Genomic DNA, 27,644 nt, shown 5'->3' with positions numbered 1-27,644 from the left:
CCTCTGACTTTCTATTGCTTACAAAAATGCTAACTATGGACCACTAAATAGATTTCACAACTCATTAATTTGAAATGATCCACTGACTGAAAAGCACTGGTGAAAACAAAGATTACTATTCCGTGATGAGATAATGCATGTACACAGATGCATACACACATACATATGCACACATGTGCAGTCACCATGTGCACAGGCATGGCCATGTGTGTATACATGCATACAAGGCACAGACAGAGGTGCATTCATGCGTGCACACATTTTGTGTGCAATGTGCACATAGACACATACATGTGTACATGCACATGGCCACACATGTGTACACTTGTGTATGCTTCTGTGTGCACTAGCACAGATAAATGTGTATATGTGTATATACATACATATGTACACACAGATATACCAAGCCAGTCCTCATTATGTGCAGTGTGTAGTTATGAATTTGCCTGCTCACTAGAATTTATTTGTAGCCTGGAAATCAATACCCACAGTGCTTTTGAGCTCCCTGCACATGTGGTGGAGAGGCAAAAAGTCTGAGGCTAGTTCTCAAAGGAGGTCTAACAGGGGATGCATCTGCGTCCCCATTTCAGCTCCTGTCTGCAAACATGGGGCCTTTCTGTGGCCTATTTAGCGCCTGCCACTTTTTTCTGTTGGTGATCTCATGAATTAACACAGTCCCAAAGCCTAGTGCTGGTGCTCTGGCTCATGCCCTGTGTGTGCCTTATGGAGGACCATGTGTGTTAGATAAACTCCCTTCAGGCATGAGTCAGAGGGCTGCTGGCCATGAGCTAATGTTAACATATCAGCCAGAAGGTGTCTTTAAACAGAAACACATATAAACAAAGTTCTGTCTGACCAGCTGGTGAAGACACAGGGAAGGCTCGCTAAGCCGATCCTGTATTTCACTGGGAACAATGGTTCAGTATTCACTCACTTAGTGTTCAAGGTCACTTTATAGACCACACCTACTGTGAATAACGAGAATCATCTGTACAGACAAGTACAAGTGTATAATTTGAAAAGAACTCTGAGCACAACTCATTCTCAGATCACACCCAAGTTTGACGAGGAATGAAAGCAGCCCCAGCACTTCAATTATCCCATGGCTGTAGCTAAGTGTGTTGGCACATATGACTAAGATAGTCCAAGGTCTGGGCTCAGCCCTGGTCCATGCCTTCCTGTATCTCACATAAGAATGCAAACCACTCTCTTGATGGCCACACCGACTGCATTTGCCTGTTTTCATTGTCTGACCTTCTTTATTGTAAATACCTTAAAGACACAAGTTTGGCTTGGGAGAGTGTGAGCACTCTGGCTGCAGGCCACATGGTGGCGCCAGAGAGCACCTGTGTACTCCCAGGAAGGCATCAGATCAGGACCTGCACCTGTTACCCACTGCCTACGCCCCTTGGAAGGGCTTCCAGGGAAGCCAGCCAGAAGAACATACACACAAATATTAACCGTAGTAGGTTCTGGGTGGCGGGATTCCAGGTGACTGATTTCCCCTCCTTTTGCTTATCAGTTTTTCTGAGGTTTGTGTGTTAATCATGTTTCTGTATTTAAAAAAAAAAAAAAAAGAAAAATTCAACGCCAGTAAAAATGTAACCAGTGGGATGACAGATCTGTACACTCCTTTTCTGCCTCTTAGTGTATTTTCTGACTCATTACAATGATCACTTATCATAGTAGAGTTTGATATTCTTTGATGTTGCTGTGAGCAGGAGGTGGTTGGGATCATGTACAGATAAGCCACCGCTGGGCCCTGACTACCTGCCTGGCTCCTTTAGCCCTCTCAAGGAACTTCGCAGGAGCAGGTAGCTCTCCCATTGCAAAGGAGGAAACTGAGGCACAGAGATGTTGAACAACTCGTGCAGGTCAGTGGTAGAACCAGAATCACAGCCAGCTGGACCAGGCTCCAGGATCCCTACTCCTGACCCTTCTGCCTTCCTGCTGTCCATCCTATGTTGGGCCACTTGGTTTCTAGATGACCCTTCCCCCTCCACCCTGGGGGGCTCCAAGCGGCAGGAGCACTCACCTCACTGTTGCTGTAGCGTGCTAGTTCAGAGATGAAGCGGATGTGGTCGTCCCGGATCTGCACCATCTGCTCGCAGATGTTGTACTGGGGGCTGATGCTACTCTGCGTGCACGTCCACCTGGGTGGAGAGGCAGGGGTCGGAGTGGGGCCTGGCCTGGACATGGGGTGGGACAGGCTCGGTCCGCTCCCTAATGCTCCCGGTGTCCAGCCATTGGCAAGAGTGCCTGCTGTGTCCCACGGTGGGGAGCCCACGTGGCATGGAAGGACCTCCTCTCATCGTGGCTGGTCCAGACACCAGTGTCTACATACTTACCAGTCACCGGAGCCAGGAGGGACCTGAAGCCTTGCTAGGGCTACAGAGGGCTGGAGTTTGAGCAAAGGAAAAGCACGTGGGTGACTTTCAACCTGGGTACTGACTCACGGCACTGACACCTTGTGGTTGAAGCTGCAAGGGGTCTACAGGTTAACTTGGGACACCTAAAGGGACCCAATCTCTTTTCAACAGTGACTTGCAGGCCATGGAGAAGGGAGCCATGGTGTCCTGACAGGCATGGCTGGTTCCCTCTTCCCACCCTCATCTTCCTCCCCCTCCCTTTCTTCTTTGACCTCAACTCATTTGAAAGATAGCATTGAGGAAACTATCCTGGGTGCAGAGGAAATAAATGAAATCATCATTCTCCTTCCCCAAGAGAAAAATGGACCACCCCTCTGTCTTGTTCAGCCTTTGGTGCTCAGGCATGGACTCCGAACAAGGCAGAGCGATGTGTGGGAAGGAACTCAGTACTTCAAAAGGAGGCCTGATATGGTCCTCATCCCAACACTCAAAGTGGACAGAGCCAAACTTCCCCATCTGCACTCAGGCCTGATTTTGATTTTGAGTTGTTTGGGTAGGGATGGGAGCACAGTCACTCAAACCTGCCCTCCTGCCATGGTCACTTCACTCGGCCCTTAGGCTCTGCCCAGGTCACTTCTCTCAGAACCCCACACCAGTCTGGGTCACCTCTCTCAGCCCCCCACACCAGCCTGGGTCACCTCTCTCAGACCCCCATACCAGCCTGGGTCACCTCTCTCAGACCCCACACCAGCCTGGGTCACCTCTCTCAGATACCTGCAGCTGTCTGGGTCACCTAACTCAGATCCCTATACCAGCCCATATCACCTCACCAGCCTCTACTCTACTCCCTAATACTTCGGTTGGTAGAGGAGTCACACCAGGAAGGTGAGGAAGGTGAGGGTTCAGCATCCTGTACTTTCCCTAGCAGGGAAAAGAGGCGAAGAAGAGACTTATTAACTCGCTTTCCTTGGTGACTTGTGGCTAGTGGAGTTCAAGGACACTCGCTCACATATATTCAGACCATGGCATGGTCTGTGTGTAAAGGTCCTTTTTGCTCAGTGTGGAGAGAAGACCCCCTAAAAGTTCTGGAGATCCAAGGGTGGCCAAGGTCATGCCAGATGTGCCCATGTCACTGAGCACCTGGCGCCCTACGACTCAGCACAGATGACCCAGAATGGCAACTTACAAAGTGGCCTAGGAGAAGCTGGGACCCACCGGGCACTGGACAGTCCCAATCCCACCCCGATGACTTACAGCAGGGGCACAAAGCCTCCAGGGACCCATCTCCCTCCACCTGGCCACTGCAGGCTGCCAGTCCTCCCTTCTCAAGGGAAGGGCTCTTGCTGTCCCCCTGTGGCCTGTGTCACTGCAGGGACAGAGAGGGGGTGCGGCCACACTCTGAGTGCTTTTGAACCCCAAAGGCAGCAAAGGGCAGGCACAAAAGCACTCAGAGCGGCCCCTGTATCCCCTCAGCCAGCCCAGCTGGGCTCAGCACTGGGGGTCACTGCCCAGGGCTCCGGAGAGGAAGGAGGGGCTGAAGTGGCCCCTCAGCCCCCTGCCCGGCCGGGCATCCTGGTGGGGGCCAAGAGACATTACGGCAGGCACTCACTTGGACTTGTTCTCTTCATAGTGAGCACTGGTCTTAATGTATCTGGCCAGCTCTATCTGCATGTCGCCGAAGAGGGGTACCACCTGCAGCTGCTGAAAAGAAGCAAACAGAGCATGTGAGATGCCAGGAGAGCAGGCCTGGGGGACCTTGGGGAGCCCCGGTTTCTGCTCCCAGTGATGGGACTCTGGGACCCCAAAGAGCCCCAGCCAGAATCCAGGTCCTCCCCTGCCTCCAACCCATCCTGAGTTCCAGCAACTGAGCCCAGAGAGGCATAGTGACTCGTCCAAGGGCACTGAGCACACAGAAGGGAGGAGGGATGAGGACCAGCTGGCCCACCTACCAGGGCAGGTCTTTGTGCTCTGGTTAGAGGGTCTTTGCGGCCTCCAAACCAGGGCCAGGAGCGAGCCTGGCTACTGTCAGTGGGGTGTGGCCACCCAAAGCAATTCCACCAGGGAAGAATAGACTCCCCACTAGAGTGGGGGCTGTAACTCCCCACTGGACACCAGGACAAAGGAAGGGGGTAATGGCACTTCAGAACCAGAGGATGGTGGACACAAATCACTTGACATTTGACATCCCAAACCAACAGAATGCAGAGCCAAGAGGTAGCCCCAGGGGAAATCACGTTCTTTGGGTGACTGTACACTAGGCTAATTGATCGCCACAGCTGCCCCACTCTGGTGGGGGTGTTGAAAGTGGGGGAGGTAGTGAACTGAGTGGGGGCAGGGGACACGTGGAAACTTCATTCTGCTTGGTTTTGTCATGAACCTAAAACTACTCTCAAAATCATCTCTTAAAACAAAAGCTGAATCCAAATCCCTATGATAACCCTGTGAGGTCAGTCTATGATCGTTCCCTTTTCATAGAGGAAGAGTTGAAGCTTAGTTTATTTCAGTGATTTTTTTTTTCAGAGTCAGACCAGCTAGAAGTGAAACTTCTAGACCTTGATTCACCTAGCTGGCCCCACGGAATCCTTCCTGTGCATACTTGCAGGCTGGGGAACTCAGCTTCAGAGAGGGTGAGTAATTTTTCTGAAAGTTACCCAGCTATTGAGTGCAGAGCCTGATTCACACCCTAGCCCGCCAGAGACTGGCTGTGCCCTCTGCTCCACCCCATCCCTTCACACTGACTTAAGAGAGGGGCAGATTCTCCAAGGGTCTCCCCAAATGGACCCTGTTTTCCTTTGGGGCAGCACCAGAGAAACATGCAGATTCTAGTCTTGAAAAGAAGCCAAGACAAGTCATGGCTTGTCCTAACCTCCCGGGGTCAGTGGCACCCAGGCCATCCTGGTGCTCTCCATGCCAAGCTTTGCAGGGGCCCCTGCTCATGGTAAGCCTGCTCTGCCATGTCTGACCTCTGGATTCCACACCAGTCAATGTCAGAAGACCCTGACCACACGGAATGCAGGCCTAAGGATGAAGCCCTCTTGTGGAAACCTCAAAGGCTTAACTGAACCGCCAGCTTTTATTTTTAAAGATTTGGTACTAGAAACTCCAATCTCTGAGGCTGAGGGTGGAGCAGGAGGCTGTGTGTTTGTAGATATGAGCCAATTTAAATTCCTGCCTTGAAGCTTCCTAATCATGAGAGCTTTGATGTATGCTGAGCATTAAAATAGTCTCTCTGAAGATGGAGTGCCCCGCTCTCTCTCTTTGGATGGCAGGGGATTTCAGGCGAAGGGGAGGCAGGATACCCAAAGAACCATGAAGCCAACCTCCCAAAGTGAGTCTCAGTGCTGCCTGACTTCTGGGGACAGCTTACAACAGTGGCTCCTCTTCCACGGCAGGTGGAGGCCCCATGGCTCTGTCCCTCCTCCCATGGAGTCTTCAGAGGCGTAACTCAGGGCACAAGACCCTCGGTCTGGCTAGCAAATTTCATTTCCTTCCTCTTAGCCCTCTGCCCATTCCCAGCCCCAGGGGCTGACCTTAAAGAACTTATCAATTTTGCTGAGGTTGATTCTCTTCTTGGCGTCCAGTTTGTAAATGTTACTGACGTTTCCATCCATCAGGTAGAGACCAAAGCCCATGACCTAGAGAAGCCGGGAGCACAGAAGCCAGTCATGTCCATTGGAAAAGTTCTCCCAGAACAACAAAAGTAGGTCGGAGCTTAAGTATATACACATACACCAGCCCTGCAGTGGTACCTTCTATTACAAAAACCCACATGTCTTTACATAAAGAAATGGCTGCATTCCCACTCAATGGGCTACTTAGCAGTCATTAAAAATCACTTTGCAGAAATACTCCTAAGGACAACTGGAAAGGTGGATATGACCTAGTCAAGAAAGAAAAATAAGCTAGTGTAGTGAAATATGTATCAATGTTCAAGTAAGAAAAAAATAAATACAGTTGGGGCCAGGGTATAATCCCTACCCCAACCCCACTGAAGAGGCAAACTGCTCCTTGGGTGGTGATTGTACCCACTTTAAGTGGGTACTGGCAATTCTGGCACTAAGGGACTAGTGACCAGAGGTGGCTACAAACCCTGACATAAGTGACCTGGGGTTAATTTGATGCTTATGATTTAATTCTGCATCTTTGCACCTGCTGACATTTCTCTCAACTGCATATCGTGCCAGAAGTGTTTGCAGATAGGAGCAAGTGTTTGTGAATGTGGGTAAATTTTCACTTTTTGATAATAGATTTATGTGTGTTTTATGATCAAATAGTCTATGGTCTACACATATCTTAAACATCATGGCAGGACTTTTTCTCCATTTTTCCGTATTTCTAGGCTACATGGTTCATCGGTGATTTTCCAAATTGTCAAAAAGTTAAAAAACAAAATTTCTAATATACTTGTTGAAAAATACCACATATAAGTGGCCCTACACAGTTCAAAGCTCTGCTATTCAAGGGTCAACTGTATTGTTTTTTTTAAAGTGATTCTAAATGAGAAGGTGAGAGTGCAGGTCAGGCCTGGAGTATGTGGCTGAGGCGTGTGGCTGCTGGGGTGTGTGTCTGGTGGGGAGGCGTACCTTGAGGAGCATGTGCTTCTCACTGGGGGTCAGGTACATCTTGTTCTCATAGTAATCCACACAGATGTTGACGATGTCGGCCAGCAGCTCCTCGTAGCCGGGGATAACTTCCAGTTGCTGATGGAGACACTAACCACAGCATCCCCTCTGGTGAGTCTCCTCCTCAGCCCCCCACCCACAACCCCCAAAAGACCCACAGCTCAGGATGACAGTGTGTACCCCACTGGTCACCCCAGATAGAGGGAGGGCTGCATCCTCTTCTCAGGGTCCCCAGGGTTAGCCTGAGTCCTCTGGGGGCCTCATTCCATTTCCTGGCAGTTCTGATGATTGGAAAGAGGTTTCCTGGGCTGAGCGGAAAAGCAGTTCAGCTTCACAGAAACAGCCCTGCAGTTTTCTTTGCGATGTTTGGAGGGTGTTGATTTATCTATTTCTAAGTCACATTTGGTGATGGCAGGGAGTCTCAGCCCAAGGGAAGAGAGTTGTGCCACCTGGCAATTCAGAAGCACTTCCCTTCATCAGTTTGTCTCTGAAGAGACAAAGGTTCCTCCCACTACTGAAAGTAGAATATTCCTATTTGGTATCATTTGATTTTTTTTGGGGGGGGGTGTCTTAGAAGGCTATTACCAATAATTTATACGGATAAATTTTTTGAACATCTCCAGACCCAAATGATAACTTCCCAAATCATACCACAGCGGAAAAATTAACTTGTAGAAAGTGGGGAAACCAGCATCCTGTGTAGGACATGGTAGGTGAATCTCGAGGAAGAACCTAGAACCTCTGTGCCCGGTGGCCTCCTTAGTCAACAAAAAGCAGCAAGGCTGACAGCTGAACCAGAAAATCCCATGAAGATCTCTATCCCGTGAAGATCGCCCCTCTCAATTTTGGCTTGGGCCCTGCTGACACTCTAGCTGGTGCCTGCTCAGGCTGAGCTGACAGCTGAGCAGGACAGAGCACAGCAGTCAGGGAGAAGATGCGTGCCACAGCTAGGCAGGGAACCCTGCCCAGCAGAGGTACTAGCATACTCTTCTTACACCCTTACACCTGTCAGCTCTGCAGAATAAAAGCCTGTTACAGAGTATCTCATGGCTTTCTCACAGAGTCTAAGAGACAGAGTCTTACAACAGTTGCAAAATAACAGCCCACTTCACAGATGAAGAAACTGAGGCTTAAACTTTGCCCAGGCCACAGTGGGTGGGTAGGATTAGATACAAGGCTGTCTAGTGCCCACCAGACCCCATGCTACACTTATAAGGAAGGGGAAGAATGCTGGCTGAGAGGCTCAGGGTATAGCAGAGGGAGCTGGTGAGGGTGAGGGGTCATCTGCTGGGAGGGGAAACCCACTTGCAGCATCAAGCTGACACAGGGGGCAGGGAAGAACAGCAGATCTGGATGCTGCTCTCAAGCCCCTGCCCCCGGGCCCCGGCACCAGGCCAGCGCGAGCCTTCACCTGGGTGATTCTGTTGTGGTTTGCCAAGAACATGGACAGGTTCTGTGACTCCTGGATGGACTGGGGATCCGCCATCTTCCTCAGGAACTGTGCTGCCCTGGAACACAGGGTTGTGGAGAGAGGGACTCAGGTGAGCCAGCCCCACCATGCCTCGCAGCCCTGCCACCCTGCACCTGGAGTCATATTGCCCTCAGGTCAGGTGATCTGGATATCACAGTGACTCAAATGTCAGGGAGGGTGTGCTCTGGGTTTGCTTGGTTTGGGGCTAGTATACCTGCATTAGGGCACATGAAATAAAGAGGCAAGAATATACTGGCAATTTCTAGAGCTCAAATCCAGAAAGTCAAGGTGGCCAGCATGCCATTACACAGCGAGATGTGGCGACAGTGCAACAGGCACCCTGTGTCTTGCAGTGACCAGCAGCGAGTCTCACAGCAGAGCTGCAGGCAGGACTCTGGGTTGTGCATTTTTCACTTACAGACAAGCCCCAAGTGTCCAAAGCAAAACACTGTACAGAAAACCGAAGCCTCTACCACCTAACAGAACCACAGAAGAAGGGACATGGGCATGGGGACTTAACAGGACAAAATCCCAGAACAGGCTTGTCAAAGCTGAGCTGGTGCGGGCAGCCTTGTCTTGAAGGATGAAGGCCCATAGGCCAGACCCTGCTTGCTGAGCATGCCGTGTGGGGCCATGATGGACGGGCCCCCACACTGGGGAGGATAGGAGACATGATACTGTGAGCAGGGTGTGCAATCTATGCAAGTTTCCAGACTGGAGACAGGCACCCCCGGTATATGGATTCACTTGGGGATAAGGTGTGAGTGCCCATCTGTCTTCTGTTCTCTCCACTCACTGACAGCCCCAGGAGGAGGTGCCCAAGAAGGGCCACTTCATCAGGACCTTGAAACCCCTTCTCAAGAGATTGTCCACACATGTGGGCTCATCTGGGCCAAAACCATAGGGTGATTGCTACTCTGAGCACCCCCTTTAGGCACTTGTGCCTAATTTCTGGAAAGAAATGACCCCCTCTATACTCTGTCCTTTCTCATGAGCTGACACCATGATGCTAACGGTGATCACGGCCCAGTCAAAGTCCTCACTCCACCCTGGAGGGACACTGACAGGGGCATTCCACCCACACAGAGCAGCTCGAACCTCCCTGGGAGTCTGCAAAAGAGGGTGCAGGGAGGACATCCTCCTCCTGTGGAAGTTGGGGTGCAATGGAGGGGAACAATCAGGTGGGGAGGTCACAGAGGGCACCAGCCACTCCCCCCTACTACTGACAGTATCACCAGCACCTGCACCCATGTACCCAGGCCTGTCAGTGCAGGGAGCCAAGCCTGTTCCTCCTTTTACAGCAGTTTAAACTGGCTGATTCTCTGGCGGACGATCACGTGACCACTGCAGCTTATCATACTGGTCCTACAGGCACAGACAGCAGACACGGGCCACTCCACAGTGGGGAGATGAGAGACGAGGACTTGCTTCCATCATGAGACAGAAAACCCTGCAAAGATCCAGATCTCCAAAGATGCAGCCCTGTACCTGTTCCTCAAACCCTCAACCCAGCTAGACCTGGGGATGGTTGGTTTGGTTCTGGAGGAGCCTGTGAGAAGGGCTATCTATGTCTTCTTCCTCACTGGGCCCTTACGCAGGAAGACAAGGGACTGGATGGGGGGCTCAGCTGGAGAAAGAGGTAACAGGATAGGAGAGGGGTGGTGGCTCACGGGGAAGGCAGTCCCAGTGCAAGGAAGCAGGGGTCAGTTGGTAGCTCATAGAGAGGGGGGCTCCACTGGGGAAGGAGGGTGGGCTGGGAGCTGGGGCAGGGCCTGACCTCTTGTAGGCAGAGTGGTCATTCTTGACGCTGCACTTCATGTTCTTCAGCTCGTCCAGGACAGCGAACATGTTGATGAACTTGCCCAAGGTCAGCAGGTAGGCCTCGGACACAAAGTCCTTCCTGCGCTCGGCATGGCACAGTCGCTTCACCTCGCTGCAGAAGCGCTCGATGGCCTTGCGCTGCGGGCAGGCCAGAGATGGGTGAGGCCTGAGGGTCCCAGGGGACAGGGTTCGGGCAACCCGGGATTTGAATCAGAGCTCCACGTTTAGAGGAGGTGAAGGGGCCAGAAGGCCTTTCTCCCCTCTCCTGCCCCGAACACTCACCTAGGTGCACCAGTGTGTAAAGTACCTGGAGGGAGGGACCATCGGTCTTCTCACCCAGGGTATGTGGACACTCAAAACACACTTGACCTGTCCCAGAAATCCTGACCCCTGCATCCTGAAGAGTGGGGGCCTTTTCCAGTGTCCTGACCCGACCAGCCCTGCCCCTCACCTGGAAGTACATGAACTTCATGAGCTTGGTGACCTCAGGCTCCAGCACCTCCACTGTCTTCTCATAGATCTCCACACGGTTGGGCTGCTCATTGCACTTGACCTGTAGGGAGGGGCTTTCAGAGTCCTGGTTTGCCAGGCAGTCCTGGCCCATACCTGCTTTCTCATAAATACGGCCCGTTTCGTTCTCCAATGCACCTCACCTAGGACGAGATGTGACGTGGTGACCCCAGGGAAAGGAGGTGGGGTGCTGGCTGGGTCTGACCAGGAAGGGCAGGGTCCCCAGAACAGAACGTCCTCACTTCCTCTGCTCTGTGTCCTGACTGTAGCAACGCCCCTCGAGCAAGGTCTCCCTACTTCAGTCTTCCTGCCCGTACCTGGTGGGGCCCCTCCAGACACTAAGTGGAGGAAAACACTCTGTCCACTGCTCTGGAGGGGTCTAGGCAAAGCGCCCCGGCCTCACTTGGGCCAACACAGGCCAACGTGAGACGCACCTGCCAGAAGCTGACCCCCGCCCCACAGTGGTGTGAACATCGGAACATCTGGCCGGATTGGCCAACCGGGAAAGGGTGAGGAAGGGAAGCACAAGGACATTCTTGACCCTGATGTTTAGAGAGTCATAAAAGCGGCAGCAAGAAGCTAGACACCCTGGGGTCCATGCGGACAGAGCTGTTGTGAAATGTGGTGCAGCCACACGGTATCAGCACGTGTCTGTTAGAAGTGTGAGATGGAGCAATGTGAGCAGATGTGAACAGGGTGGCCGCAAACTGACCAAGCTGCAAGGTAGTACGTGCAGTTCCATCCCATGAAACTCTGTGTGTGTGTGTGTGTGTGTGTGTCCATCTATAATATAGGTATAGAAAGCATGGGTACAAAACAAACCATTACTAGCAGTTACCACCAGGGACTCTAATCAGAGGCAGGCAGAGGCATAGTCTGTGTTTATACACCTGTGACTTGCAGAATCTGTTACACAAGGGGGCCCATTAATTATATGCTGATGATCATGATGGTGAAAATAGTATCTGTACGTGTCAACAGGAAAAAGTCAGTAATGAAGAATTAAGCGGAGAGGAAAAAAGCAAGAGGTAGAACAGTATAAATAAGAAATGGTGTACTTTTGTTAAGTGATAATAATTTACCAAATAATGGTCATTGTTTGAGGAAAAAGATCTCGAAGAGCAAGCAGCAGTGTCTATGGTGGTTAGGCTTTGGCAGGAGGTGGGTTTGGGGGCGGTGGTGTTGAGGTTTGGGGGTGGTGGTGTTCAGGGGTGATGTCTTGCTTTTTTATTTTCTACCTCTCTGTGATGGTCTGGGTGCTGTGCTATTGTGTTAGGCAGGAGACTGGGGAGTGAGGCTCAGGAAATTCCTTGATACTGGACACTAAATTGGGCTGAGGCCAAGTCATTACAAAGTAGAAGTGGCATTTTCTCCCCTGGAGATGCCAGACCAGCTGATAGCTTTGATAGAGACTGTCCCTTTCTCTAAGAAGAGACCTCCTCCCCAATATATACTTTATTTTTTAAAGGTTTATTTATTTATTCATACAAGAACTGATGGACAGGGGTGCAGGGGGCAAGAGGATTCACCAGAGACAGAGTGGGGAGCAGATGAGGTGGATTGACTGAAATACACTGCTGAGGGGAGCAGCGGGCGAGACAAGATAGGCCTGCTGCCATGTGGGTCACATCCCTGGCCGGGAGGTGAACTCATGCTGCAGTAGCTTCAGATTGCTTCATAGTGCTGATGCTTAACCCCTTGCGCTACCAGGGGGGTCCAACCCAATACATACTATAGATGAAAAAAAGTTTTCACCACTAACAAATCCTCTAGGTTAAAAACCCTATAGGCTAATGACATGGATTCATCATGAAGAGGTCACAGACATGAGGAGATCATGACTTTGGGAGATGGAGTGACCTCATGGAAGGAAGAGCAGAGAAGGGACCCAGCCTTAGAGTAATGCTGGGTTAAAACTGCTTAAATAAAGCCTCCCCCTGTTTCTCGGGGAGCAGCCTATGGTGTCCCTGATGCTGACTCCCTTATGCTGAATTGCAGAGGCTGGAACAAATTCTTGCTTGGCATCTGCAGGATTAGAGTTATTGTTTTTATTTCTCAGAGAACTCAAGAACCCAGACTCCAGTAACACTGTTAACACGCACCTTTTGAAATAACATAAATTGTGCCAGTAATTTTTAAGTCATGGTCAGCGTTACAGGAAGTTCTTGAATGTCTCAGCATCCGCCTTGAATAAGAGGTCTTGCTTTACTCCCCTCTGTGGCAGCAGCTTAGCTCTGGGTGGGGGTGGGGTGGAGGGTGGTAGGGCCCCCTGGAGGACAGGCATTATGGGGAAGGAAGCACAGGCTCACCTGGGGGATGGCTCGGGAACAGCTGCGCCAGGTGTACAGCATGACCGCGTACTCATGTCCTTCCTCCAGCATTTCGTTCTGAAAAGCAAAACACACTCAACAGTCTTTCTCAACAAACCCCCAAATCCTCAGGACTCTTCAGGGACCAGCAGCCTCCAGCATCGCCTGGGGGACTTAATTGCAGAGTCTCTAAAAAACTAAAAATGGATATACAAGATGCGCCAGCAACCTCCCTCTGAGGCATCGATCTGAAGAACATGAAGCCATCAACTCAAAAAATTACAAGCTCAACATAGTTTCTTGCACGTTATTTACAGTAGCTGGGACATGGAAGCAGCCTAAGTGCCCACTGACAGGACTGGATCAAGAAGATGTGGTCTATCCACACCATGGAATGCTATTCAGCCATAGGGAAAGACGAAATGTTGCCATTCACAGCAAAATGGAAGGAGCAAGACAAATTTTGGGTAATTTCACATATATGAATTAAAAATGCATATGAACAGGTGAAATGAAGCAATTACAAACTAGTGGACACTGATAACCAAAGTGAGGTATCTGAGGTTACGGTGGGGGGAGAAATTCTCCACACACAGACATCTGTCAAATGACAATGATGGTAACAACAAAGAATTTTATGAACATTTAATTAAATACACACACACACACATGCACACACATGCACACATGCATACACACACAATGCTGAGTAACCCATAAAGCGAGTTAAGTGGATAACTAGGTAAAGGTGGCCTGGCAGTTTCTCCAAAGGTTAACACAGAATTACTGTAGGACCCAGCAATTACACTCCTAGATATAAACCTGAGAGAAATGAAAACAAATCCATGCAGAAACTTGCTCTTTGTTATAGCAGCATTATTTGTAGGAGTCAAAGAGGGAGAATGCGGAGGAAAAGAGAGTGCAAAATCTTAGCTCCCTTCCTATGCTGTGGAATGGGAATCTGCACTTCAATAAAATCCCCTGGAGACTTGCACTCCCAGATGCACGAAAGTCTGAGAAGCACTAGCTTACACCCAAGGGCTCCACCAACAGGCACGCTGTTCAAACAGGAGGATGGCTGCCTTAGAAAGGAGGCAGATCTATTTGTTCCCACAGCAAAAAGTGTCCCAGATTGACTCTTGGCAAGAAAATAAGCAAGTAGTAAAAGACCGTGCACAGCAGAGAGGCTACTAAACCCCACCAAGCACACTGGTGATGAAAGTATGTTACTGTGTGTTGAAAAGCACTGGGAGGGCTGCTCACCTGGCTGTGGACAGCAATGTCTCCGTGGAGGTACCGGGGGCTTCACCTTGTCTGTCTTATAACCCGATCGACCATGTTTGCATTTTTCCACACGCCCATGTTACTATTCCATAAGCATGAAAATGACTAAGATCAACTTTTAAAAATAACATGGAGCAGATGGCAAAGCCCACAGCAGCATGAACATGAACGTGGATCCGAACGGTGCGGTGATGACTCACGTCACCCGTTCAGTGGGCTGTGGAAAGAGCCCCCACTCGGGGCCAAATACCTGGGCTCCAAGCCCTTTTCAGCACTTTGTAGCCCCTCGTCCTTCAGTAAATCACTTAACCTAAAATTCTCCACTCAGACATCTGTCAAATGACAATGATGGTAACAACAAAGAATTTTATGAACATTTAATTAAACACACACACATGCACGTACACATGCACACACACACAATGCTGAGTAACCCATAAAGTTAGTTAAGAGGATAACTAGGTAAAGGTGGCCTGACAGTTTCTGAAAATGTTAACACAGAATTACTGTTACCGGCAACTGCACTCCTAGATACAAACCTGAGAGAAATGAAAACAAATCCATGCAGAAACTTGCTCTTAGTTATAGCAGCATTATTTGTAGGAGTCAAAAAGGGGAAAGAGCCCCAATATCCAAGAGCTGACGGATAAAAGAAGTGGCCGTGCACACGCTGGGAGGGCATTCCTCCAGAAAGGGGATGGCGTGCCGGCCCTGCTGCCATGTGGACGGACCTTGAAAATGCAGTGATGAACAGAAGAAGCCAGAAAAACAGGCCACCTGTCACTTGGCCCGTTGAGATGAAATGTCCAGAACAGAAATCTGAAGAAACTGAGGGTGGATTAGTGTTTTCCAGGAGACAAGGGAAGAGAGGTGCTGCTGAGAAATCCCTGCCAATGAATTTGGGGTTGATTTTTGTGATGAAAGTGAGACATCGGGTGATTATATAACATTGTGAATATATTAACAAAACCCAGAATTGCAGCCTTTAAATGGTAAAATTTATGTTATGTGAAACATACATAAAAAAATACAAGAATAAATAGACCATCTCTTCTTGTGAACGTTTGTATTGATTTAAAAATGAACCTGTGCTGATTGATTTTTACTTTCAAGCATACTATTTCCTAATATCTTTCTAACACAAGACCTGATTTAATCTGGAGATTATTACTTTTTATAGTTTTGTTTTCAACAGCAAAGATCACTGACAAGACATTTTCCACTTTTAATTTATACAACTTTTTAATTTTTTTTCTTTTTTTTTAAGATTTTTTTCTATATTCCCCATAAAATTACACCCCCCTTATTTTGACCCCAATCCCTCCTCTCCCCTCCCCCCTATAGTGTGTCTCTGGTTTATAGTTGCTTTTTGATTTTGATTTTTTCTTTATTATAGTTATTCTTTTTCCTGGTCCCTTCTTAAGGTTTTCTAGATTCCTGCTATGAGTGAGATCATCTGGTATTTTTCTTTTTCTTTCTGGCTTATTTCGCTGAGCATGATCCCTTCCAGCTCCATTCATGTTGCTGCAAATTGCATGAGTTTATCTTTTTTGATTGCTGAGTAATATTCCATTGTGTATCTATTAATTTAGAGAACTTTTGAAATCATGACAATGCTACCCTGGAGAGCTAACCTGTGAGTCTCCATTCTCAGTTGCTTCAGGATACATGTCAAAAAAGAAAAGTGACAGAGGCGCAGAGCACACATGTATACTGATCAGTGAATGTCCCGGAGGAGGTGTGAGTATTGCCCCTCTCATCAGTGATGGTTTACTGAGTAGGCAGATTTCTGCGCTAGGAGCTGGGACAGGGCAGAGGAGAAAATGTGTAGACAGCCCAGCTGGCCACCACCCATGTTTGTGTCTGATAATACCTGGAAGAGAGCAGTCAGGAGGGGGTGGTGGAAAGAACCCTGGTGATTTGAGTTCTGGTCCTGGCTCTTTTTGGAGCCACCTTTTAACTTAAAACATCAGGTTTCTTGTTTGGAGGCCAAAAGTTCTAAATCAATGTTCTAAATCAATGGTCCTCAACCCTGAAGGCATATGAAATTTGAAAAATTTGAAAACTCACAGGCCCTAGGCTGGGCCCTAGCAGAACAACATTACCTTCCCCGGGGTAATGCTTCCCAAGCAGTGTGGGTTGGGATGCTCTTCAGGGGATTCTGATGTGCAGCCACGGACGGAGCTAGGAGCTAAGATTTTGCAAGTTTAGGACTCCAATCCAGCATAAGCCCAGCTTCAATTTCATAGCTGCCAGTGACAGATGGTATCTCAGCAAACTTTGCAAACTCAGCCTCCGTCTCACCCCTAGCAAAGAGCCCTCGGCTGTTCTACATACTTAGTCAAATGCCTGTTTTCTGCATTTTCTCCTCCTCTTTTCTCTGCCCATCTGCCTTTTGGGAGATTCACCTTGTCCAAGGGGTGGACAGGAAAAACACATGAAGCTGAACATCTAACAATGCCACTTGGCTGTTGCAAAGAGACTCTAGAAAAAGATTTAGTCAGGTACGAGGTGGAAATGGTGAGTGAAATGAAGTTTGTTTTTCTTTGGGAGACCTTATCCCTGAATGTTAATAGGACAGCATTTCCTGTGCCAACACCACTCCTGATCCCCAGAACCTGTGAATGTAACAGCCTATGCGGCAAAAAGGACTTAGCTAACTTGAGGAGGCTCCTAATGACCCTACTAACTACCCTTATTCCTGCACTAGCTGGTGGGTCCAATGTGATGACAAGGGTCCCCAGAAAGAGGGGACAGGAGTTTCACAGAAGGAGATGCTAGGAAGGAGCAAGACTTGGAGCCACATGATTGCTGGCTGGAAGGGTAATCTGAGCCACTGAATGTGGCAGCCTCTTGAAACAGGAAAAGCAAGGAAACCAATTCTTCTCTGTAGACCCAGAGAGGGATGCATCCTGCCAACACCTTGGTTTTAACCCTGTGAGTCCCATGTCAGATTCTCATTGAAAGAACTGTAATCAAATACTTCTGTATTATCTTAAGCCAATAATTTATGATCCTCTCTTACAGTAGCAGTAGAAAATTAATACAATCACCCCTCTAAACCAGCTCCACGACTGACTCCCCTGTGGGTGTCCCTGAGCTGGTGTTCCAGGAACCCACAGTCAGTGCAGTTTCTGTGGCATCTGCTTCAGCCCCAAGCTGATGGCTGAGCCAGGGCATTAACCTCCAGGTTCTCTCATACAGTTTGTCCTGATATCCTGAAGTAGAACATTTTCGATTTGGTATGATTTGGTAGATTAATTTGGGGGTCTGGGAGCACTCCTCATGTCTAAATACAAGATAATAGTGTTCTCAGACCCCAAAATAACCTGCTGGTTCATAACAAATAGGAACAGTCTACTTTTGGATAGTGGAGGAAACCTGTATGCATACCCATTTAGCCTTCATTCAGTTTTTTATCCCCCGCTGTAAATAACTAATGGTCTTGCCCTATTCATTCACCTCGTTTCAATTTATTCTGCACATAACCTCATTCTACACATAACTGAGAAATGAAACATATTCCCCAAGCAGAGCTCTGTTTAAATCTCTTCCCTGCTTTAACATTTTCCATTCTTTCCAATTTTTTGATTAAATGAATGAAAGCCCTCTGCTGGAACTGAATTGTTTCCTCTTCCCCATGTGCATGTGTTGAAGCCTTGACCCTCCCAGTCCCTCAGAATGTGACTGTCATTTGGAGAGAGGGTGTTTAAAGAGGTGACTAAGTTATAACAAGGCCTCTAGGTGGGCCTCCCCCACTTGGAGCAGTTTTCTAAGAAGAGGAAATCTGGACCCACAGAGATACTGAGAACATGCAGAGAAAAGAGCATGTGAGGACATCTGCAAGCTACATAGAGGCCTCAGCAGACGCCAGAGCTGCTGATACCTTGATCTTGAACTCCCAGTCTCTTGAGCTGGGAGAAAATAAATTTGTTATTTAAGCCACCTGGTCTGTGTTATTTTGTTATGGCAGTTTGAGCCAACTAACACACACCCCATGTGCATGGAGGTTTACCTAATCTTCCATAAATCCACAGACAATTTCCCTGTGTGTGCCTTATTGTCCAAACCCATAGGCTCCCTGAACATTTCTGCATTCATGCCTTTGCTCATGCTGGCTCCCCAGCTGATCTGTCTCCCCATCTCAACACTGACAGGCAAATCCTAATTCTGTGAAAGAGCAAGTACAGTGGAGAGAGACCAGCACTGGGAATCAAAAGCCCCAGATTCCAGGCTCTACCAGTGATTTGCCAGTGGTAGGATCATGAGTAACTTTGCTATGAACCTCTCCTGATCTCATTTTTTCCATCCCTAAAGTGGGTATAATATTTATAAGTTGCAGGGCTATTATTGTAAGGTTCCATTGAGATCATGAATGAGAATACCTTCCATATTTTAAAGTACCATATATGTGGTTATACTGGGTACACACACACACACACACACACTATAAAGCACTATGTTTATAGTATATCTATGACAGTGTCACTCTCCAACGAGGCCTCTCAAATGCCATTTCCTTCATCCAGCTTTCTCTGACCCTTTCAAGGCCCCTGAACCTTGACCTTCTATGACATTTACCCTAAACTTTGTGCATTTTCATCTGTCTGCAGGGTATTGTCCAGGTTTGTAGTCAGAGACACCTGGCTTTAGATCCATTGCTGTTTGGCAGCAGGTCTCTTGAGTGAGTTGTCTGGCTTCATTTCCCCATCTGTAAAATGGGTATTGTAACAGCCTGTCTCACAGGGTTGGAGTGAGGATTTATAGAGACAGTGCATTCAGAACACCTACACACAAAGTGTCAGTAAATGGGCAGCTTGTCTATTTCCCATGGCTCAGTGAGACTCGATACTTTCTTTGTCCTGGCACACCTGCCCATTGCTCAGCACAGTGTCTGCAGGTGCCAAAGCATGAACACTCTGGGTACCGTAAGCCAGTTTTTAGAACATAACAGAGGGGAGACAGGCCCAATAAGGCATGGGCAGAGGCTGTGAAGGAGGAATCTGGATTGTTCAGATGTTAGCTTTGTGTGAGAATAAAGTGAAGGAAGGGGATGTTCCCTCCCAGATGGTCAGACACCTGACCCCAGAGACACTGAACCCACCTATGAAGGATCTAGGCTATCAGCTCCCTCAAGTCGAGAATGTGTTATTCCAAAGCTTTGTCCTTTTTTTGAGAAACTTTTTGCTTTGCCCAAGAGACAAAAGTTCATAGCTAATCATTGATAAAGGACAAGACAGGGCAGGCTCTAACCCAGAAAACTATCCACACTTGGAGTGTGGATAAAGCTGGGCTGGAAGGTGAGTGGGATTTACAAAGCTGGAAGGTAGAGGAATAGCATGCCCCGAGGCACAGAGAGGGCCAGGGCCAGGCATGGACGGCTGAGGAGATGGGTTCAACTGCAGCAAAGGTTCTTGGAAGAGCTGAGGACAAGTCCTTGCAGGCAGGTGAGGGGGTGGGGGGGGATGCTGCCCTCAGCCTCTCCAGCCCAGCAGGGTCCCAGGAACTTACCATGCTGGAGTGCACCGTGGCCTGCTCGATGTACCTTGCGATGCCCGTGACAAAGGCATTCCTGTCCTCGAAGTTGGTGTCAAAGTTCGCCTGTGGGAATTACAGGACAGGACCATTTGCTGGTGAAATGGGTCCAAGGTGGCTGAGTGTCCAGCAAACTACAAATGCCTCCAGGTCTCTGTGGAAACCTGTCTCCATCCCAGCCCCTCATCTTCCCACCAAGACCCCAATGGGATTGGCATTGGGGTCTGTTTCCTGTAGTAGCTGATGGGGACCCCAGAGGAACCTTGGAGCAGAGACTGAAATAATGCAGCCAAAATACAACAGCTGTCAAAAATTAGGGTGCACATTGCCTTCTGACAGCAGCTGCAAAAACGCTCACCTGAGGGTGGAGACACACATACAAGGATAATAACCGCAGTGTTCTTTATGCTAGAAAAAAATGGAAATTGCCCAAATGTCCATTAACAGTTAAAAGATAAATAAATAGGGCCTCCCCAGTGGTGCAGTGGTTGAGCGCCACGCTGTGAAGCTGTCTGCAGCCTCTGCAGCGCCAGTTTGAATCCCCGCTGGCCAGGGAGAACCCCGCAAGGTGGAGAAGACCTCTCCTGCCTTGCCCGCTGCGCCCCTCAGCAGTGTCTTCAGTCCGTCTGCCTGTTCTGCTCGAAGCTCTGGCTCTGGTGAATTCTCTCACCCTCCCGCGCTTCTGACCTGTACCCCAGTTCTTGTATAAAATAAAATAAATAAATCTTTTAAAAAAGATAAATAAATAATAATATAACTATACACTGGACTTAAAGGACTATGTGGTAGTAGAAACATAATAAAAATGTAGCCTTGTAGCATCATCAGGGAAAATGATCCATAACAAATATTGCATTAAAAAAAGCCAAAACACTGAGAGCACTAAATAGAATTCTTTTTGAAAAATGCATATATGCAAATACATATATATAAATTAATTAATTCAAAGGGTGTGTTTCTACATATGTGCATATACATACATAGTAACTGGGAAATTTTTTTGTGCTATACTTTCCTATATTGCTTGCAATGCCAAAAGATATTTACATCATTAAAAATTGAATCTGGGTTAAAAAATGTGACTAAACCAAGTTTATGAGTTCAACCTTCAAGGTATATGCTTAATAATCTAATCATTAAAAAATTAAAAATATATTATGTAGTTCTCTTTAGTCTCACTTAGCAGTCCAAGAACTTTTGAAAGGTCAAACACACTAAACAACACTGCCAGGCTTTCCCCGACCAGGAGGTGTTTGCACGGTGGACTCCGTGGCTCTGACACCCTGGTGGGAGCTGGTGCACAGAAATCCAATCTGCTTCTCAGGATCTTGTCTCTCTTCTCTCGAGCAAAAAACAAACAAGCATGGCTGGCTCCCTGAACCATCCGCGGCTGTGGGGTGTTAAGTGCTCTTCTCACATACATGAAGGAAAAGTAATTACCCAGGCAGGCTCTAGGGGTTTCTAAATGGCAATATTTAATTCATGAGGTCAAGGGTGCCAAGACCTGGGTCAGTGCTGCAGCAAGAACAGCCAGGATGGTATTTGGGGTCAGGATGGAGCAACACGCCTTCCCTGGGGAAGGGACACAGCCTGTGCATGCTGACTAGCTAATCCTGCTGGCTCTCAGCTCCACCAGGGCACTGGGACTCCATCAGCTCTCGACCTTTCACCTGGGGGATGCAGATCTCTCCTCCCCTTTGCCTGCAGGGCAGAGCTCCCAGTACCCCGGAAGAGTTACCTGGTACATGATGGAGGAAGGTGGCGGCTCGATGCATGGCTGCTGGTCAGGCAGAGGCAGCTCTTCCAGCAGGTCCACGTTGGACAGGGCATCCTCCAGGGTGACGTGGGTGGTCATGGCTGAGCTTTCCTATTTCCCGCTGGGGGCAGAAAGAGAGAACAAGGGAAGTTCTGCAGCTGCCAGGCCTTTCTCTCAATATCACCAGGTCCAGGCTCCTCCTGGAGACTCAAGGGAGGGATGAACATGCACTGAGGCCACACTGGCTCTGCTTGCTTCCGGGCTCAGCCTGCACCTGATATTTGTGCAGTGCTTTTATATCTGCTCTCTCTGGGCTGAGCCTGACCAGAAGTCGCATGGCCAACATGGCAGGTGGCATTGCCCCTGAGGCTCAGGGAAGGTAGGGACACCCATGCAACCACAGCAACCCAGGACAAAGGACCTCACAGGGTGCCTGATGCCAGGACAAGGGCCGAGGCTGGCTGCCTGCCATTTGTTCTCCATGAGGACACCATCAGTTCCATTCTTAAATGATAGCACAGCACAATGTCCATGATTGTGACAGCCAAACTCTTCAAAATGACACCAGAATATAGGTTCTATGAGTTAATACAGCTGGGATGAAGAGTGCAGGTGCCACAAAATTAACCTTATTTACAACAATGGAAGAGCCACCATCTTCCTTGGCCTGAGTATGTGCTGGGAACTGCACCAAGAAAATCTGCCCTAAGTGGACCTCTTGTGTCTCAGGGGCTGTGGAGGGCATGGTTGCCATGATGACTTTGCAGGCAGTGAAGCTGAAGGGGTCTGAACAGCATGATTATCCAATTCGAGTTCACTGCTATTTTAAGAACTCAGCACCCTGCACACAGAATACTCATTCTTTTCCAAGCATATGTGAAATGTTGATAAAAAATCATTGTGGTTTAGGCTATCAAAGGCTCCTATAAGCTTCCCCAATATGAGTTCCCAGACGTGACATTCATTGATCATTGTGCTGCAGAATTAGAAATCAGTAATACAAATTATAGCTCAAAAAAAAAAAAAAACCCTCCACACCTATGAAAATGTATAAAAACACTCTTCAAGGTTATTCCAGCAAAAGAGGACTTCAAAGAGAAATGATCAAATATTTAGAACTGGACGATAAGAGAGCTTGTGTAAATATTTTAAATAAACAGGAGAAAATAAGAAAGTGGAACTGAATTGCCCCTTAAAGATGGAAAGACTAAAAATCAATCCAAAAAATGAGAATGTGGGGACTGAGGATGACAAAAGCAGAAGTAAATGAAAACAAAAAGCAAAGCAAAACAGGACCACAGCAGACTAGGTGAACAAAAATGTAAGAACTGTTTGAAGATTAATAATTATCATCATTAGCCAACCCTTCATCACCAAAGGAGGTAAAGGAAATAGAAGGCTGTCCCTCCACGCCCAGGGAGGGTGACATTGATGGGGGAGGGGCCCAGCTCAGAAGGGCAGATCAGGGCCAGTGGTGAACTGCTCCTCTCACTTCACGGGGTTCTTACACCTTCCTGTGGCGCGTGCACCATGGCAACAGGAAACCACATGTAGCGAGGGCACAGGGGGCTCCGCAGGCGCCAGCCTGATGGGTGGTTTCAGGCCCTTCTCTGCACCTCTGCTTGCTCTTCTCTCTCTCCCCTGAATTCTAAGGGTGGCAGCCAGTTAGTTCTACAGCCAAACCAGTTAGTTCTACAGTTCTACCAACCCACCAAAGAGATCACCCTCTTTTTTACACTCAGTCCATTTTGCTAAAGGGGTTAATGATTTTGTAAGCCATGATGAACTGCCCTTCCTCCCCCACTTCCCCACTCTGACTCCTACCTGTAAGGTTTGTCACTTCTTCACTTGATCTTAGCCAAAAGGCTGAGAAGCGATTCTGTCACTTCTTTTACTATCACCTGGCTTTCTGGTGGGCTTGGGGACACACCACAACTCATTTACAAGAATAATGCGCAAATCATACCCTTGCACTTCCTTAAAGAGAATCAGTAGGCGAACAACATACAAAGCCAGTAAATTAGGAGTTTTTATGAATGTTAATGCAATATTTCTTTTCTCCTTGTAAATAAATACAGCATCTCTATTGGATTTCTGTGTTTGTAGATCAGTCACTGCCTCAGGGAGAGGGAAATCAGACATTTTTTTAACTCATGTGAAGGAAGTCACTGCCAAGTCCACATCAATAAGAAAGAGGAAAAAAAAAAAACATTCTGGAAATAGGTATACATGAAAAGAAGCCCGTTTCTGGCTCAAGTGTCCTGCTTGTAACTCAAACTTCCAAATGATAATAATTCTCTATATTCCATCCATGACCATGTGATCATTTAGTCACTTTGGAAGAGACATGAATAAAACATTTAAAAGTAAACAGTGTTCTGGGAGCAGCGTTCTTGAGACTCGGCAGCAACCTCATTCATTTAAACTCAGCATCAGACAAACTGATGCTCAGTGGCCAGGCTCCTCCGAGAGAAGAAGCAGCACACTAGGCTTACATCATAGTCTTTTGGGGAGGGTGTCAGGGACCCCTGGCTGGATGACTGCAGCGTCTGAGCAAAGGGGGTGGGCCCCACAGATACAAAATCTTTAGGGAAGCAGTCAACTACCCACACCCTGTTCTCTGCACACGAATGACGGGCATGGTCCTTTTTTCCCTTTGACATCCTAGGAGGAAAATGAACAAGGAAGATATTTTTCCTGACAAGGGCAGTAGGCTGGGTACAGTGGGTAAGCATGAGCTTTGGGTTCAAACCCACCCTCTGCCATGACTAGCTATTGAAGCAGAAGCATGTCACTGAACCAGCGCCTTGGCCTCAGTTTCCTTATCTCAAAAAGGCTGATAATTAACAGCCCTCCCTAGGTGTTCTATCCTGAGGCTTACATAACAGCAAGGCACGTGGAATGCTTAGCACTGCAGCTGGCAGCAAATGAGCATTCTGGAAATGTTGGCTAGCCTGGAGGCCTCTTTTTAATAGAGTGAATGAAACATAGCACAGTCCTGCAGAAAAGGAAGGCATTCGTCCGATGCCCTCCTTCCTCCACGCTCTAGATGTTCCATATTGATTTGCTCAGTCACAAGAACCCGGCAAGTTCAAGAGGGCGGGAGTTAGTTTTGCTGTTTTTCAGAGGAGGACGTGGTGTCCCTGAGAAGTGAAACTGTCATTCACGGGCCCATGGCCAGCCGGGGTTGAGTGAGGGAGAAGCAGAGACCATGACCCCCAGTTCTGTGCCCTTTGCTCTAGACCACGCCTACTTCTGTACCTTTTGAAAGGTACAAGCACTTGACTTGTTCTTCTTCCTCCACTTGGCTGCCTTTCCTTCCTCAGGAAGAAGGAGGCTGTGCCAAGCACAAAGATGAGGTAACTGTCACCTTCAGGTGTCAGGAATGTCAAGAGACCAGGAAATATGGTCGCTGTCTGTGAGTGTCTTTGGCTAGACAGCAACTCATTTTTTTTTTAATTTTTTATATATATATATACATAATATATATATATATACACTTATCTGTATATTTATCTATACAAATGAAATACTATAAGTAAATATGTAAATGAACATAGAAATATATGTGATGTGCAAATAAGTATATATAAATATATACATAAATTAAAAGGATACTGTCTCCATTAAATACATTTTTGAAAGATTTATTATTTTATTTTATTTATGCATGTAAGAACTAAGGTATATGCCAGAGGTGTAGGGGTGGGCTAAGAGGATTGACCAGAGACAGAACGGGGAGCAGACAGGAAGATCTACTGAAATAGACTGCTGAGGGGAGCAGAGGGCGAGACAGGAGAGAGGTCTGCGCCATGTGGGTCAGCTCCCTGGCCTGATCAAACTCATGACCCAGTGGCTGCCTATAGCTTGATAGTGCTGAGACTTTAACCCCTGCACCACCAGGGGGGCCCTAAACACATTTGGTTTCTTAGCAGCATTTCACTAACAAGGCAAGGCCCGGAGAAGGAATTTGGAGGATACCCCGCCTTTCTCTTAGGGGTGTTCGCTGGGCATGCTAGGAGGCTGTGTGGGGACAGAAGTTTGCTGAGACAGACTGTGGCTCCATACAGTCCTTTTTCCACATCTCCCAGGGGTAGGGCCAAGCAGGGACACAGTCACGTGTGCCCCCAAATGGAGCATGTAGCTTATTTTGAGCAGGTGGGGAAGAGGTGGCCTGGTTTTACAGAAATGTTTTACATATCCAAGCCCACCAGTGCCACCAGGAGCTACCGTTAGAAAACTCTTTGTACCAATTGGTAAACTAGAGCCACAAGTGAGAAGGGGCCTGAAAGCTGAGAGCGGTGAGCCCCAGATGTCACCTGGATAGAAGAGAGCTCTAGAGGAGGAGCGTCGACACAGGACACTCCTGTGCGGTTCCCCCAATATCACCTATACCATACGGGCCAACAAACACTTGCCAGAAAGCTCCAGAGCTGAAGACCTAAAGAAATAGTTACCTCCTTAGGAAGCATTTCTGCCCACCCCACCCAACTGAATCCACCCTCTCCTTTGGTCCTCAGTGTGCCCAGGATGGCCCATCTTTCATGGCACCGATGATACTTCATTACACGGTTTACCATGTCTTCTCTCCTGCCCTAAATGATAAACTCCAAACATGCAGGAAATATGTCTACTTCACGCCAACTCTTGCACAGAGCTGAGCACATGTTTATATCTAAATAAAGGTTTGTTTGATGAATGAAAGATCCATTAGAACATGGGGTGTGGGTAGCATCCAACATCATCTCACCTCCACCGCTGCTGTGTTCTCCAGCTTTACAATGCTGACCTGGCCCCACCATCCTGTGCACGATACTGAAGATGTCACCGTCTCAGTACCACTTTCCTTGTCTTTGACAGGAGGAATAAAGCTAGTTCCCACCTCAGACTTTGAAAACAAAATGATCCATGTAAAGTGCTCAAAGTTAGTTACCCAACAAAACATAGTCCAGCAACTTAGAAAAGGATTAAAAACCCTGGCCAAGTGAGAGTCATCCCAGGAATGTCACATAGTTTAACATTAACATCTGAAAACCTAATGATGTGAGAAGCTACAATGAGGAAAGCAGAGGAAAGGACAAAAACCACACCATACATGCAGAAAAACATCTGACAAAAACTCACCCTTTTGTGATTAAAAAAAAAAAATCAACAAAGTAGGTACAGAATGAAATTTCTCAACCTGATAAAGGGCGGCTACAAGGTCCTGTCCTACCTCTCCACCCCCAAAATATATAGTTAATATCAGGCTTAGTGGTGAAAGACTGATTTTCCCGTAAGTTCAGGAATGAGACAAAGAGGTCTGCTCTTTGCTTGTCTAGTCAACATTGTACTGAAGATTCCAGCCAGAATATTCAGGCAAGAAAAAGAAATAAAGGAAAGATTAGAATAATTAGAAAGGAAAAAGTACAACTACCTCTATTTGTACATGATATGGTCTTGTATATATAAACTCTTCCAAAAAATCTACTAGAGGCCTCCCTGGTGGCGCAAGGGGTTAAGACACAACCTATGAAGCTGTCCGCAGCCTCCATAGCACGTGTTTGATCCCCTAGCTGGCCAGGAAGCAACTCACATGGCACAGCAGACCTCTCCTGGCTTACCGGCTGCTCCCCTCAGCAGTGTACTTCGATCAATCTGCCTGTTCTGATCCCCTCTCTGTCTCTGGTGAATCCTGTCACCCCCCACACCTCAGGCCTGTGCCCCAGCTCTTGTATGCATAAATAAATGAATCTTTAAAACAAAATCTACTAGAAATTATTAGAATGCATAAACAAGTTAAGCAGAATACAAAAATCAATTATATCACTATACATTATCAGCGCACAATCAAACTGAAATCAAGAAAACAATTCTATTTACAATATCAAAAAGGATACAATGCTTAGAAATACATTTAACAAAAAAAAAGCACAAAATGTATTCTCTGAGAACTACAAGATGCTATTGTAGAAGAACACACCAATG

General features: G+C 47.7%; 1 protein-coding gene across 5 annotated transcripts in view; it reads right to left on the bottom strand.

Moving 5' to 3' along the window:
* Window positions 1-21,776, bottom strand: part of CYFIP2 (cytoplasmic FMR1 interacting protein 2) — a gene marked incomplete at its 5' end in the record, with an annotated part of 93,791 nt that extends 72,015 nt beyond the window's left edge. For 2 of the 5 annotated variants that reach the window (XM_084243650.1, XM_084243651.1), the window contains 10 exons: window positions 2,036-2,153; window positions 3,979-4,070; window positions 5,900-6,004; window positions 6,953-7,081; window positions 8,403-8,499; window positions 10,240-10,421; window positions 10,735-10,836; window positions 13,103-13,180; window positions 19,898-19,987; window positions 21,660-21,776. In XM_084243650.1, coding sequence (XP_084099776.1) covers window positions 2,036-2,153; window positions 3,979-4,070; window positions 5,900-6,004; window positions 6,953-7,081; window positions 8,403-8,499; window positions 10,240-10,421; window positions 10,735-10,836; window positions 13,103-13,180; window positions 19,898-19,987; window positions 21,660-21,776 — 1,110 coding nt within the window. The remainder of the gene's footprint in view (window positions 1-2,035; window positions 2,154-3,978; window positions 4,071-5,899; window positions 6,005-6,952; window positions 7,082-8,402; window positions 8,500-10,239; window positions 10,422-10,734; window positions 10,837-13,102; window positions 13,181-19,897; window positions 19,988-21,659) is intronic. The other 3 variants (XM_084243654.1, XM_084243652.1, XM_084243653.1) reach the window with 3 other exon arrangements.
* Between the last annotated feature and the right edge of the window lie 5,868 nt (window positions 21,777-27,644).

This window comes from Talpa europaea, assembly GCF_964194135.1.
Source record: "Talpa europaea genome assembly, chromosome: 9".
Lineage (NCBI taxonomy): Eukaryota > Metazoa > Chordata > Mammalia > Eulipotyphla > Talpidae > Talpa > Talpa europaea.
This window is presented reverse-complemented; position numbering and strand designations above follow the sequence as displayed.